This window comes from Aotus nancymaae, unplaced genomic scaffold (genome assembly GCF_030222135.1).
Source record: "Aotus nancymaae isolate 86718 unplaced genomic scaffold, 86718_ANA_hifiasm-v0.15.2.pri h1tg000009l, whole genome shotgun sequence".
Taxonomy (NCBI): domain Eukaryota; kingdom Metazoa; phylum Chordata; class Mammalia; order Primates; family Aotidae; genus Aotus; species Aotus nancymaae.
In genome coordinates this window covers 14242637-14257747 of record NW_026988420.1, presented here as the reverse complement: position 1 = coordinate 14257747, position 15111 = coordinate 14242637, and the positions used below count along the sequence as shown (strand labels likewise).

At 37.5% G+C, this 15111-nt stretch overlaps 1 protein-coding gene across 1 annotated transcript in view; it reads left to right on the top strand.

The window, feature by feature from the left end:
- The window catches only part of KPNA3 (karyopherin subunit alpha 3), a 110960-nt gene that overhangs the window by 78380 nt on the left and 17469 nt on the right, over window positions 1-15111 (top strand). Inside the window, exons 3-10 of the mRNA XM_021674539.2 lie at window positions 1154-1243; window positions 1732-1761; window positions 1849-1901; window positions 2040-2135; window positions 8459-8544; window positions 11127-11213; window positions 11574-11743; window positions 13488-13532. Of these exons, the coding sequence (XP_021530214.1) occupies window positions 1154-1243; window positions 1732-1761; window positions 1849-1901; window positions 2040-2135; window positions 8459-8544; window positions 11127-11213; window positions 11574-11743; window positions 13488-13532 (657 nt within the window). The remainder of the gene's footprint in view (window positions 1-1153; window positions 1244-1731; window positions 1762-1848; window positions 1902-2039; window positions 2136-8458; window positions 8545-11126; window positions 11214-11573; window positions 11744-13487; window positions 13533-15111) is intronic.

Here is a 15111-nt window from a genome sequence, read left to right as displayed (position 1 = left end):
CAAGAGTTTAAATCTGAAATGATGGCAAGTAGGCAGCATTTATGTTAATGAATTCCCACTCCTCACACCCAGCAAGCATAGGCAGACCAGACCTTAACATTTGAGCATTAAACTATTTTCATTAAGCTGATTTCTTAATAAACTGCTGCAGGTAACCATTAGCCATAAGTAGATGAAAACTAGCATGCCAGTTGAAATATATTTGCAAGACTTTATAATAATATTGCATCTCCAAATTTAAATCTTTCCTAGAGATTAGAAGGCATATCAACACGGTCAAGACAGTTGGTGCTGGTTGTTGCTCATGCCTGTAATCTCAGCACTTTGAGAGACTGGAAGGCAGGCAGATCACTTGAGGCCAGGAGTTTGAGACCAGCCTGGCCAACATGGCAAAAATGCATCTCTACTAAAAATACAAAAATTAGCCAGGTGTGGTAGTGCACGACTGTAATCCCAGTTACTCGGGAGGCTGAGGCAGAGAATCACCTGAACCTGGGAGGCAGAGTTTGGAAGTGAACTGAGATTGTGCCACTGCACTCCAGACTGGGTGACAGAGCAAGATTCTGTCTCCAAAAAAAAAACACAGTTGGTGCTTAATGAAGTATGTGTCGTGTGTGTGTGTGTGTGTATGTGTGTGTGTGTGTGTAAAAGCAAGCCAGAGGCGGGGCGCGGTGGCTCAAGCCTGTAATCCCAGCACTTTGGGAGGCTGAGGTGGGTGGATCACGAGGTCAAGAGATCGAGACCATCCTGGTCAACATGGTGGAACCCCATCTCTACTAATACAAAAAATTAGCTGGGTATGGTGGCGCGTGCCTGTAATCCCAGCTACCCAGGAGGCTGGGGCAGGAGAATTGCCTGAACCCAGGAGGCAGAGGTTGCGGTGAGCCGAGATCGCGCCGTTGCACTCCAGCCTGGGTAACGAGAGCGAAACTCCGTCTCAAAAAAAAAAAAAAAAAAAGCAAGCCAGGTAATTTTGTAACCAAGCCAGAATGTGACCCTTGTCATTGGTTTGCAGTATGCACATTTAATTCATGTTATCCTTATGTGTTCATTATTTTTTCATAATTGCCTAATAAAGTTGAAATAGTTTTAATGGATTTTTTATTAACAGCAGTCTTTATGACTACTTAAGCATTTATTGGTTGCCTTTCAGAACAAAAGAGATGAACACTTATTGAAAAAGAGAAATGTTCCCCAAGAAGAAAGTTTAGAAGATTCAGATGTTGATGCTGATTTTAAAGCAGTAAGTTACCATGTTTTTATAGTGACTTTAAAATAATTTTTATAGTAACTGGGAGAACTTCATTTTTAATATAAGACCAACTTTATAATGATAATTAAAGTATATTAACTCTAGGCCGGGCTTGATGGCTCATGCTTATAATCCCAGCACTGTGGGAGGCCAAGCCAGGTGGATCACCTAAGGTCAAGAGTTTAAGACCAGTCTGGCCAACATGGTGAAAACTCATCTCTACTAAAAAATACAAAAATTAGCTGGGCACAGTCACAGCTGCCTGTCATCCCAGCTACTTAGAGGCTCAGGCAGGAGAATCGCTTGAACCCGGGAGGCGGAGGTTGCAGTGAGCCGAGATTGTGTCACTGCACTCCTTCCTGGGAGACAGAGCAAGACTCTGTCTTAAAAAAAAAAAAAAGTATATTAACTCTAACTTTAGCAGATACACTATTTAATGAATGTAATTTTGCTGAACTATGTTTTTTCTTCTTTTTAAGCAAAATGTAACACTAGAAGCTATATTGCAGGTATGTTATTAATTTAATATTCTTATTTTGAAATATATTGAAATTGATTTTTTTTTTCATTTCTGAAATTTACATTTGGTATTGCAGAATGCCACAAGTGATAACCCAGTGGTCCAATTGAGTGCTGTCCAGGCAGCAAGGTAAATACTAATTTGTCCAGAGAGAGAATTATGTCATACCTCAGTTGTGTTACCTGGTAGTTGAGAAGTTAATACATTGTTAATTCTTTTCACAGTTTGAAAATTATAGCAATTAATTTCTTATATTTATTTTCCTAGAAAACTATTATCCAGTGACAGAAATCCACCAATTGATGATTTAATAAAATCTGGGATTTTACCAATTCTAGTCACATGTCTAGAAAGGGATGATAAGTAAGTATAAATTTGACTCCCTATTCAGTTTTTTTCAGTTAACTTAAAATTTTGGATTATTATTTAACCAATGAGTTCAGTTTGGTTTTGTACTTATGATGTTTTTCAATTGTCATATATTTTAATTTAATATTCTTATTCTGTGATAAGAAAAGTGTCTCTCTTTTTTGTTTCTGAAGGATGTGTATATTTTCTAGGAAATTTTTATCTCCTGTTTATTGCCTGTTTTAACTTATCTTAAATATTTACAGTCTTTTTTTTTTTTTTTTTTGAGGCAGTGTCTCACTCTGTCGCCAGGCGCCATGCTGAAGTGCAGTGGCACAATCTTGGCTCACTGCAACCTCCGCCTCCTGGGTTCAAGCAATTCTCCTGCCTTAGCCTCCCGAGTAGTTGGGACTACAGGTGCACGCCACCACACCCAGCTAATTTTTGTATTTTTAGTAGAGACAGGGTTTCACCACGTTGGCCAGGATGGTCTCGATCTCTTGACCTCGTGATCCACCCGCCTCAGCCTCCCAAAGTGCTTGAGCCACTGTGCTCGGCCAAATATTTATAGTCTTTGTTAGAATTTCTTATAAGTAATATTTTAGAACAACTCAAATAATGTTTAAGTCACTCTTTGCTTATGAGTCTATATATAGATTAACCTTATGACTAAGTCAACATTGAATGGTTTCCAGAACTAAGTGGCTCTTTCTTACCCTGGGAATATTCCAGCTGATTACTGATCTTCTGTGTGGTCTTGCACAGAACTTCATCCATGATAAGTTGTCTAATGTCAGACTTTTTGTTTGTAGCAAATTAAGAATAAGGTGACAGATTATACTTACCTACTTTGAAGAGAAGGAGTAAAACTCCACTTGGTATATTTTGAGGAACTGGCCGTATTTCCATTTTTTTTTTTTAGTGGTATCTCAGTGCCGTGCCTTAAATTTCGTTAATTTAAATTAACTGGGGAGAATGAATATAAGTTTGAACTCCAAAACATATTAAAACAAATGCTTTTTTGCATTTAAAAGCATCTATACTGAAACTTGGGATATTTTGCTAAATGTCATCCAAAGAATTTTCAGTTGGCTAGATAAGAATAGTGGCATATAAATGTTGCCACTAAAGTTTTTTAGTATTTAAAAAATATCATTTGCTTTCGTTGTGTGCCACAACCTCTCTTACTCTCCACCCCCAGACCCTTAACACTGTTAAAAATACTATCATGTTTGTTTTCTATAACAATATGTAAGTAAAGGTAAGTTTTGTTTTAGCTGTTGAAAAATAAATTCTGGCTGGGCATGGTGGCTCATGCCTGTAATCCCAGCACTTTCAGAGGCCAAGGCAGGTTGATCGCTTGAGTATGGGAGTTCGAGACCAGCCAGGGCAACATGAAAAAACCCCAGCTCTACACACACACACAAAAATATGAAAATTAGCCAGGCATGGTGGCACATGTCTAAGTCCCAGCTATGTGGGAGGCTGAGGTAGGAGGATTGTTTGAGTCTGGATGTAGAGGTTGCCATGAGCTGATATTGTGCCATTGCTCTCCAACCTGGGCAACCAAGCAAGACTCTGACTCAAAAAATAAATAAATAAATTTGATTCTACTTCCACCTTTAAGGCCTCCACTTTTTTTTTTTTTTTTTTTTTGAGACAGAGTCTTGCTCTGTCCCCCAGGTTAGAGTGCAGTGGTGCAATCTCAGCTCACTGCAATGTCCACCTCCCAGGTTCAAGCGATTCTCATGCCTCAGCCTCCTGAGTAGGTGGGATAACAGGTGCCCACCACCATGCCCGGATAATTTTTGTATTTTTGGTGGAGGCGGGATTTCACCATTTTGGCCAGGCTGATCTCAAACTCTTGACCTCGGGTGATCTGCCTGCCGTGGCCTCCCAAAGTGCCAAGATTACAGGCATGAGCCACTGAGCCCGACCTAGGGCCCCTTGTTTGTGGCCAACTTCTCTTCTTTTTTTTTTTCTTTTCCTTTTCTTTCCAGCCTTTCATATAGATTTATTTGTGTAGGTGTGTCTGTGAAACATGGCATATATAATACAGAAAAGTATGCTTAAATATATATAGCTTAATGAATAATTAGAAAACACAGACCTCTGTAACCACCACCCAAAGCAAAAATAGAAAATATTTCTTGACTAGGTGCAGTGGCTCATGCCTGTAATCTCAGCACTTTGGGAGGTTGAGGTGGGCAGATCATGAGGTCAGGAGTTCGAGACCAGCCTGGCCAACATGGTGAAACCCCATCTCTACCAAAAGTGCAAAAATTAGCCGTGTATGTTGGCAGGCACCTGTAATCTCAGCTGATCGGGAGGCTAAGGCAGGGGAATCGCTTGAACCTGGGAGGCAGAGGTTGCAATGAGCCGAGACGGTGCCATTATACTCCAGCCTGGGTGACTAAGGAAGACTCTGTCTCAAAAAAAAAAAAAACTTTTTTGTGATTTGGATCTGACTTTATGGATCTGTCTGTCATGGAAAGTTGTGTTATAATGTAAAAGACCATATACTTTGGAGCCAGATTGACTTGTGGTTCAAATCCAGGGTTTGCTGTTGATGAAAATCCAAGTGGCTTTTGAACCTCAGATACCTCATCTATAAAAATTAGGTGATGGTAAGGAATGGAAATAATACATACAAAGCACTCTACACAATATCAAGCTTATAGTAAATGTCCATTTATTATTATTGCACTCATTTATTTTTTCTATATCTTTTCTTATTTTCCTTTTTTCACATGACATCTTGGAAGACTTTGTCTGGCTTTGTAATTTTATTTTTTACATTTATCCGTTTTCTCATTTAAGGCCCCCATTCCCACTATATTGCCAAACCACCTAACCACCTTAATAACTTTCTCCTTCCAGTCTGAGGCAACATATACTATGTTAACTATTTTTGATCTTACTGTTTTTTTTTTTTTAACTGCTTCTCTGCCTCTGATATACCTTCTTATTACCTCCTTCTGCTAGAATTCATCATATACAGGGGAAATTTTTAAAATTTGGAAAAGTGGAATCAAAAGATAATAATAAAATGCATAAACTTTATTTCTCAACATAAGCTTCATCAAGGTCAAGACACTTTTATAAGTGATACTACCAGCCATTGTCTATTCCTAAAGAATTCAAGGTCCTAGGAATTTATTTAACCATATCAGTGCAATCTTTTTCATGCTATTAACTGAAGAAAACTAGATGCCTTTTACAGATTTTTTTTTAAGATGAGGAAACAAAAAGAAGTCAGAAGGAGCCAAATCAGGACTGTAAGGTGGATACCTAACGATTTCCTATTGATGCTCTGCAAAATTGCCCTTGTTTGATGAAAGGAATGATCAGGAACATTGTGATGGAGAAAGAATCTCTGGTAAAGCTCTCCCAGCCTTTTTTCTGCTAAAGCTTTGCCTGACTTTCTCAAAACAGTCTCATAATAAGCAGATGTTATCATTCTTTGCCCCTCTAGAAAGTCAACAGGAATAATGGCTTGAGCATTCTCAGAAACTTTTTAGTCATTACCTTTGCTCCTAACACGTTCACTTTTGCTTTAATTATCCTTTTTCATCAGATCATACTGGGAAAGCCATGTTTCATCTCCTCTTAAAATTCTTTGAAGAAATCTCTTAGGATCTTGATCCCACTTGTTTTAAAATTTTCACTGAAAGCTCTGCTATGATCTACAGCTTATCTGGGCACCATGGTTTTGACACCTATCTAGTGGAAAGTTTGCTGAACTTTAATTTTTCAGTCATAATTGTGTAAGCTGAACCAGTTGAGATGTCTGATATTGGCTATTGTTTCTGCTGTTAATCAACAGTCATCTGCTGTTAGGGCAAGAACAAGATTAATTTTTTCCTCAGAAATTGATGTGGATTGCTTGCCACTGTAAACTTCATCTTCAACATCGACTTATCCCTTCTTTAAAGGAGTTAACCATTTGTAAACTGCTGATTTCTTTGGGGGCATTGTTCCCATAAACTTTTCAGTACATCAGTGATTTCACCATTATTTCACCCAAGGTTCACCATAAATTTGATGTTTGTTTTTGCTTTAATTTTAGCAGAATTCATGTTGCTCTCCTAGGGGCTCTTTTCAAATTGATGTCTCTCCTTACCCCTCTTAATGCCTCAAACTAGATCGTGTTCAGACATGTATAGGAAGTTAGTATGAGTTTATTTTGGTGCAAAAAAATTGAAATCCATGCAGTTTTTTCATAATACACATTTTTCATGAACTTTTTGAAGTCCCCTCATAGTTCTTATCTGCTACTTCATTTTCTCATATGTTCCATTTTTTTTTAACCTGTATGTATATTCCATCCTCACTGCTTGCTGTATCGCTGACATTTATTCTCCTTAAAACCTTTCATTCTTGGATCTCTCTAACCCTTTTTCTTTTTATTTTTTGAGATGGAGTCTCACTCTGTCACCCAGGCTGGAGTGCAGTGGTGCAATCTTGGCTCACCGCAACCTTCTCCCAGATTCAAGCGATTCTCCTGCCTCAGCCTCCTGAGCAACTGGGATTACAGGCATGCACCTTCACATCTGGCTAATTTTTGTATTTTTAGTAGAGATATGGGGTTTTGTCATATTGGCCAGGCTGGAATCGAACTCCTGACCTCAGGTGATCTGCCTGCCTCTGCCTCCCAAAGTGCTGGGATTACAGGTGTGAGCCATGGTGCCTGGCCTTCTTTAACCTTTTAATACTAACAACCTTCTTGCTGTCTTCCCTGTTTATAGACTTTTCTTCAAACTCCCTAACCTTTGTCTAATCTTAACTTTTGCTGTTTAAACTGCCCCCCCGATGTTGATATTCTACTTAAGGGAATTTATACTCTTTCGGCTATCCTAACTTAATGTTTCCTTCATGTCTTTTTTTCTTTTTTTTTTTTTTGAGTCAGGGTTTTACTTTGTCACCCAGGCTGGAGTGCAGTGACACAATCACAGCTCATTGTAGCCACAAACTCCTAGGCTTAAGCAATCCCCGCCTCCTCACCCCGCCTAGCCTCCCAGGTAGCTGGGACTACAGGTGTGCACCACCACGTCTGGCTGATTTTTAATTTTTTGCAAAGGTGGGGTCTCACCACGTTGCCCAGGCTGGTTTTGAACTCCTGGACTTAAGTGATTCACCCGCCTTGGACCTCCCAAAGTGCTGAGACTACAGGTATAAGCACCAATGTGTCTTTTAACAGTTTTCTCCTACATCAGCCTTTAACCTTTTTTAGCCGTTCTGCATACCATTGATTCCAACATTATTTTCTTTACTCCCCTTTTCAGTGCCCCCTAGCCTTAGCATATCTGTAGAATACACTTTTCACTCTCATCCTAAAACACACACGCACCCTGTTATTTGTTTGCTTCTTAACTTCAGCTCTCTTGATCTAATCCTTGTTGTTCCTGCACATCATTATCCTTCCATGCATGATACCTTTTTTATTTCCAACTGTCAATGCCTTTCTTTTTAAATCCATCTTTGAAAAGCTAGTTCAGTTGACACTTTCTTTGTGAGGTCTTCCATCACTATTCCAAAATATAATGATCTTGTTTTTTCAACAAAATTATGCAGCCTTATAATATCTCCAGTATATAAAGCAGATGGTGTAATGGAGACAGAAGGGGTTCTAGCTTTAAGACCAGCCTAGAGGATGTGGTAGTGGTTCAAGTGAGATGATAAAGGCCTCAGCTAGCACTTGATATTAGGGGTGAGTCTATAAATGTAAGAAATGTTTAAGATATAAAATCGACATGATATATTGATTAGATGTGTCTGTGGAGAGGAAGTCCAAGTCAAGGGAAACAATGACTGGCTAAATGTTGCAATACCAGTGGACATAAAGAAGCAGGTTCATAGTGACTGGCTTTGGGAGCCAAAGAGATTTTTTAAGTAGAGATGGCTGCTGGGTGCGGTAGCTCATGCCTGTAATCCCAGCACTTTGGGAGGCCAAGGCAGGCAGATCACCTGAAGTCAGGGGTTTGGGACCAGCCTGGACAACATGATGAAACCCCATCTCTACTAAAAATACAAAAATTAGCTAGGTGTGGTGGTGCACATATGTAATCCCAGCTACTTGGAAGGCTGAGACCAGAATCCCTTGAACCCCAGAGACGGAGAGATGGCGTCAAGATGGTGCCACTGCACTCCAGCCTGGGTGACAGAAGACTCTATCTCAAAAAAAAAAAAAAATAGAGATGGCTACAGGCAATTGGATTATAAAAAGGTGAAATTCAAGGACAAGGCAAAGGGTAGCCATACCATATCAGTTTTAAGATTCATAAATTTAAGTGGTAGTTACATGTCTAAAAAGATGTCTTTTTTTTTTTTTTTAACAGTCCTTCATTACAGTTTGAAGCTGCTTGGGCATTAACTAACATAGCATCAGGAACTTCTGCACAGACTCAAGCTGTTGTGCAGTCTAGTAAGTAAATTAAATTCCTTATTGTCTGAACTTTTATTTTTTTCATGGTGGCAAGGAGGTAGTTTTGTAATGAAGACTAAATTTTATCTTGCAACATTTTGAAAATGACTTTTATTAGTTACTTTTGATGATAGATATCTTTTTTATAGCCATCATTAATTTATCATTAAAAATTTTTAATTATGGTTACTAAAAGGAGAGTAGAGTTTTATCTTTTGGAGCAGACATCATGCTCTGATAACAGGATTTTAAATTTTTGTTTCTAATGTCTTCAAGATGCTGAATGGTTTCTGCCTTTTAGCTTATGACATTTTAAATTTTACTTGCCTTAAGATAGGCTAATAATTATTGTTGAATGAAACTGACACAAGCTTTATAGAAAACTACTTGATATTATCACGTACATTGTTTCTTATAGTGTGGGATACTTAGCTAACTTTAGGTGTTAATCAAGGTGATTTAAGTAGTATGTGATATGGCAGTAAGTTACATTGAATTATGTATTAAGAATACTATTCTCGCCAGGCCATGGGTGTCTCACACCTGTAATCTCAGCATTTTGGGAGGCTAAGGCAAGCAGATCACTTAAATCCAGGAGTTCAAGACCAGCCTGGGTGACATGGCAAAACCACGTCCCTACAAAATATTTAAAAATGAGCTTTGCACGGTGGCGCTTGCCTGTAGTCTCAGCTACTCAGGAGACAGAAGCGAGAGGATCGCTTGAGCCTGGGAGGCAAAGATTGCAGTGAGCCGACATTGTGCATTGCATTCTAGCCTGGGTGACAGAGTGAGACCACTTCTCAAAAACAAAGGCCAGGCACGGTGGCTCACACCTGTAACCCTCGTACTTTGGGAGGCCAAGGCAGGCAAATCATAGGGTCAGGAGTTTGAGACCAGCCTGGCCAACATGGTGAAACCCCAACTCTATTAAAAACACAAAAATATTAGCTGGGCTTGGTGGCACGCACCTGTAATCCCAGCTACTCTGGAGATTGAAGCAGGAGAATCGCTTGAACCCAGGAGGCAGAAGTTGCAGTGAGCCCAGATCACACCACTGCACTCCAGCCCAGGCGACAGTGTGAGACTCCATCTCAAAAAACAAATAAAAAGAAAGAAAGAATATTATTCTCTTTCCATTCTCTTTCACATTTCAATAAGAAATGTCAGGGAGAATGTTTCCAGTTAGGTGCTAGTTGTTAGAAAAAAAAATGGGGATCAGGTTTTAGACTGGGGCTTTCAGTAGAAACTAGGAAGTATAATTTAATAAGAATGTTTTATTTTCATTGTTTATTTGTTGGTTACCTTTTGTTTGTAAGTGATATCCAGAAGTGACAAAGAAATTTAGTTAAAAAGGTGAGTCAGTTGAAACCCTTATATATTGCTGGTGGAAATGTAAAATGGTATAGCCTCTTTGGAAAACAGTTTCTCAAAAGGTTAAAGAGTTATCATGTGACCCAGCAGTTCTACTCCTAGATGAAACCAAGAGATAGGAAAACATAGCCACACCAAGACTTGTACACAAATATCCACAACAGTGTTATTCATAAGTAACCAAAATGTTCATTAACCAATGAATGATAAAGTGAATGTGTTATACAATGGGATACAATTCAGCAATAAAAAAGACGTACTGATACCTGTTACAACATGGATAAACCTCGAAAACATGTTAAGTGAAAGAAGCCAAATTCCCCCATAAAACACGTACAGTATGATTTCGTTTGTATGAAATATCCAAAATAGGCAAATTACAAAGACAGAAAGCAGATATTTAATGATTGCTTGTGACTTGGGGAATGTGTGGCAGAGGAACAAATGTGGAATGACTGCCATGAGTATGGGATTTCTTTTGTGGTAATGGAAATGTTATAAAATTAGATTGTGGTGATATCCTCGCAACTCTGTATAAATATGAAAGATCATTGAATTACACACTTAAGTGTAAATGTTATTATATCTCGATAAAGCTGTTAAAAGTGAATAAATTTTAATATAAATGTTAAGTAAATAATATAGGTAATACACAGATATAGCAAAAAAAAAAAAATCCTAGAGGTAGTACACAGTTGATTAAAATTTTTTAAAAGTGATATCTAGCTTATGCTGGCAATGAGTATAATGTATAGATGTGAAGAGTAAAGATTATAATAAATCATTTTAAAATATAAGATAGACCTGATATGAGATTAATCAGTTCTTTGGTTAATCCGTATCAGGAATTGAGATTACATAGATTAAAGCATTACATTTTAAGATTTCATGTTTGGGTTAGGAACTCTTTTTTTTTTCCCTTTTTTTCAATGATTATAGGAAGTATTTCATTCTGCTACTTTCTTTTAGTTAATGATATAATAGCAACCTTTAGATACTGCCAGTTGGTATCTTACTTAAATATTACTAGGGGAAAATATTGAAATTGATTCTTTTTAGAGTAAAGGTATTTGCCACATTTGTTGTTCTAGCGAGCTATAATTGGGCAGCTACAATATGCCAGGCTCTGTATTTTATCAGTTTCTTTGAGCTGAAATCTATGAACTCTTTGACATGTTACTAGTATAAATATTAGTTTTTCTTTATTACAGATGCAGTACCTCTTTTTCTGAGACTTCTTCATTCACCACATCAGAATGTTTGTGAACAAGCAGTGTGGGCTTTGGGAAACATTATAGGTAAGTGGCAATTAGGTTTGAAAGGACTCTAGTTAAGAATCTAAATTAACTTTTTTCCTACATTGGCATAGCCATTACATACTATGTTTCCTCTGAATTTAATGTGGGTTGACTATCTTCTTGCTTCATAAATACTAACTTAAGATGATACTCTTTGAAAAGGATATACAATTTGCTGTTAGCATTGGTAGGTTAAATTTATGTTCCCCAAATCAAAATCTGGAGAAATAACACTTGATGCCTTTGCCTAATGGTGAGGAAACATAGAACGTCAATGTTCCCACATGAGCCATTGCATACATTTCAGACTTTCTCATCCTGAATGTAATTTTTTTTTAAATACAATTTTCATTTCTGTAGGTGATGGTCCTCAATGTAGAGATTATGTCATATCACTGGGAGTTGTCAAACCTCTTCTGTCCTTCATCAATCCCTCCATTCCCATCACCTTCCTTCGGAACGTCACATGGGTCATTGTCAATCTCTGCAGGAATAAGGATCCCCCACCGCCTATGGAGACAGTTCAGGAGGTAAATGAAGAATTATAAAGGCCAGATGGTATATTTTCCCTATGTTTATACTTCAGGAAATCATGTACAGGGGACAAAATAACACCTTTACCAATTTCATTGCAGGTGTGAGATTTTTAAAGTAATGTACCATATTTAATTACTGACTCCTATGAAATAAAAGTTGAAAGAATGTCAGTTCATCCTAATGCTTATTTTTTTATTGATTATCTTCATAAAAAGAAAACATAAAAAATTCAAAGAGAAAATATAAAAGGAAGACAATCTCAAAATTTTATTACTGCATTGTTGGTTTAAAGCTATAAAAGGTGGTTGCTACAGGTTAAACTAGTATATTTATATGCAGATATTCTTGAATGAGTTTGCTTTAAGTCCAGATGATTTCTTTTCTTTTTCTTTTTTTTCTTTTTTTGAGACAGTCTTGCTCTGTTGCCCAGGCTGGAGTGCAGTGGCATGGTCTCAGCTTGCTGCAACCTCTACCTCCCAGATTCAGGTGATTCTCATGCCTCAACCTCCCAAGCAGCTGGGATTACAGGCCAGTGCCACCACACTCAGCTAGTTTTTATACTTTTAGTAGAGACAGGGTTTTACTATGTTGGCCAGGCTGGTCTTGAACTCCTGACCTCAAGTGATCCACTCACCTCAGCCTCCCAAAGTGCTGGGATCCTACGTAACCTTTTCACTGTTGATGGTGTTATCTCTCTCTCTCTCTTTTTTTTTTTTTTTTTTTTTTTGAGGCAAAGTCTCACTCTGCTGCCCAGGCTGGAGTGCAGTGGCACAATCTTCGCCCGCTGCAACCTCTGCCTCCTGGGGTCAAGCGATTCTCATGTCTCATCCTCCTGATTAGCTGGGATTACAGGTGCACGTCACCATGCCAAGCTAATTTTTGTATTTTTAGTAGAGATGGGGTTTCACCATGTTGGCCAGGCTGGTCTTGAACTACTGGCATCAAGCAGTCCACCCACCTCGGCCTCCCAAATTGGTGGGATTACAAGCGTGAGCCACCACACCACCACACTCGACCAACTGTCTTTCTTTATAAGGGACATCTTCAGCACCTGCTACTTTTTGTCGCTATGCAAAGGTATTTAGTGTGATTTCCTATCACCCCCCGCTCCCTTCCTCCGGGGTTTTAAAAACAGATCTGGGGCCTGAATTCAAGAAGCAAGTTTGTACTTTGTAATGGTTAGAATTTTCTTGACTAAAGCTTAATTTGAAAACTTTAACTTAAGTAGTTTATTAAGTAAAATCGTGTTTTTACTTTAAGCAGGTAAGTGAGACAATTATGGCAGTTTTAAGTGTGCGTAACTTTTTCTTAAATAGCTGTTTTTACTTTAAGCAGGTAAGTGAGACAATTATGGCAGTTTTAAGTGTGCGTAACTTTTTCTTAAATAGCTGTAACTGTATACTTGATCTCCTTTTTTTCCACTTGACATTTTATGTCATAAAGAAGGTTATTAAAAACAAATGTTTTTCTTTTAAGGTACATTAACTTCTGCCAAATTTATTTGGATGTTTTAACTTGTTAATCGAACATATTTTAGTTTAACATTTGAAATATGTTTTTAGTTTTTTTAGATTCAATTTATCAGATTTTCATTTTCCTAATAGTTATTCAAATAAATTTAACATTGTCTTTCTCGCCCTACATACCATATTTACTACTTTTTATGTTAAAGTTTTTTAGTTTTACAGACATATTCATTAACTTTAGTGTTAATTATTGTTTATCTTATTTCTCCAGATTTTGCCAGCTTTATGTGTCCTCATATACCATACGGACATAAACGTAAGTAAAGAAGCAGCTTAGATGTGGGATTTTGCTCTTATTGGGACTGAAAGGGTTTTTGTATAAGTGTTAGCTTACATTTTATCAACTTATCAAGTTTCTACAATGTATATATAGTTTTCAGAAGTAGGATTAAGTTTAAATTAGGTTCATAGTTTAAATCTGTAAGCTGTAACAGCCAGCCAGCAAAAAATACTCCCTTTTGAGAAATTGTTACATATATAGTTTATTTCTATCATTATTAAGTAGTGTTTTTAAGCATTAATATTTGTAAAGCAGTATAACTTTATGAAGCACCTTACTTTTTTTTTTATTATTTCATTGGTTCTTACAATAGGTAGGCTAGATATTACCTCCCCCACCTCCGCCACCCACTTTTATAGAATAAGAAGAAACGGAGCCTCAGAGAGGTTAAATGACTTATCTTAAGTGGAAGAGCTATAGTAAGTGTCAGAGTCAATATTCAAACTGAAGTCTTCTCACAACAGGTCTTGGGTACTTGTCACAAAACCATGTTGCCTTTTCATGCTACAACCTTTTTGGGTATAGTATTGAAGAATATATAGTTTTAAATGCAAGGCATTTTTAGATGATTTTTTCATTATATTCAGATTTAGTGAATCATTTACTGTCTACATTCTAGCAAGTTTGATGCTATCTAGGCAATATGAAAATTCTCCTAAATGCAGTAAGGTAAATTGTTACTTTTCCATGGAGTAAAAACAGTGGATAAATTTCAGTGACTAGTGTTGATCCAGTTTCTGTTATTCTAACTAACTTCTCTTTCTGATTTGTTGTATATTTGTGTTTTTGTAATCTTATCTTTGTTTACGTACATGTAACATGTACATACATATGTGTATGTGTGGCAGAATTGTGAGTTGTGTGTAATTTATCATTGGGACGAAGAAAATACATTTTTGCTTACATTTCTCACAAGGCAATGTAGTTTGTATATAAAAATTGAATCATGGTTGGGTGCAGTGGCTCACGCCTGTAATCCCAGCACTTTGGGAGGCCAAGGTGCGCAGATCACCTGAGGTTGGGAGTTTGAGACCAGCATGAGCAACATGGAGAAACCTTGTCTCTACTAAAAATACAAAATTAGGCAGGTGTGGTGGTACATGCCTATAATCCCAGCTATTCAAGAGGCTGAGGCAGGAGAATCTCTTGAACCTGGGAGGTGGAGGTTGCGGTGAGCAGAAATTTTGCCATTGCACTCTAGCCTGGGCAGCAAGAGAGAAACTCTGTCTCAAAAAAGAAAAAGGATCACATTATTTTAGCTCATTTGCAGATTTTAAGCTCTTAGGATGGAATCTTTTAAAAGTAAAGTCATTTTTTGTTTGACACAGCCTAAAATGTCATTAAAATGAAGTAAAATATGTTTATTTATATGCTGTCTTATTTTCAACATGGATATAAAGTGACTTAACAAAAGTCATATAATATCTGTAAAGGAAAAAGTAAAATTATACAAAAGTTCAGTTGTTGCTATTGAAAGCTAAGTTTAGTTGTAAGGTTTCTGACAGCAAAGATTAAGAGGGGAATAAGCAGAATATCTGTTGTTTGCCTCAGGACT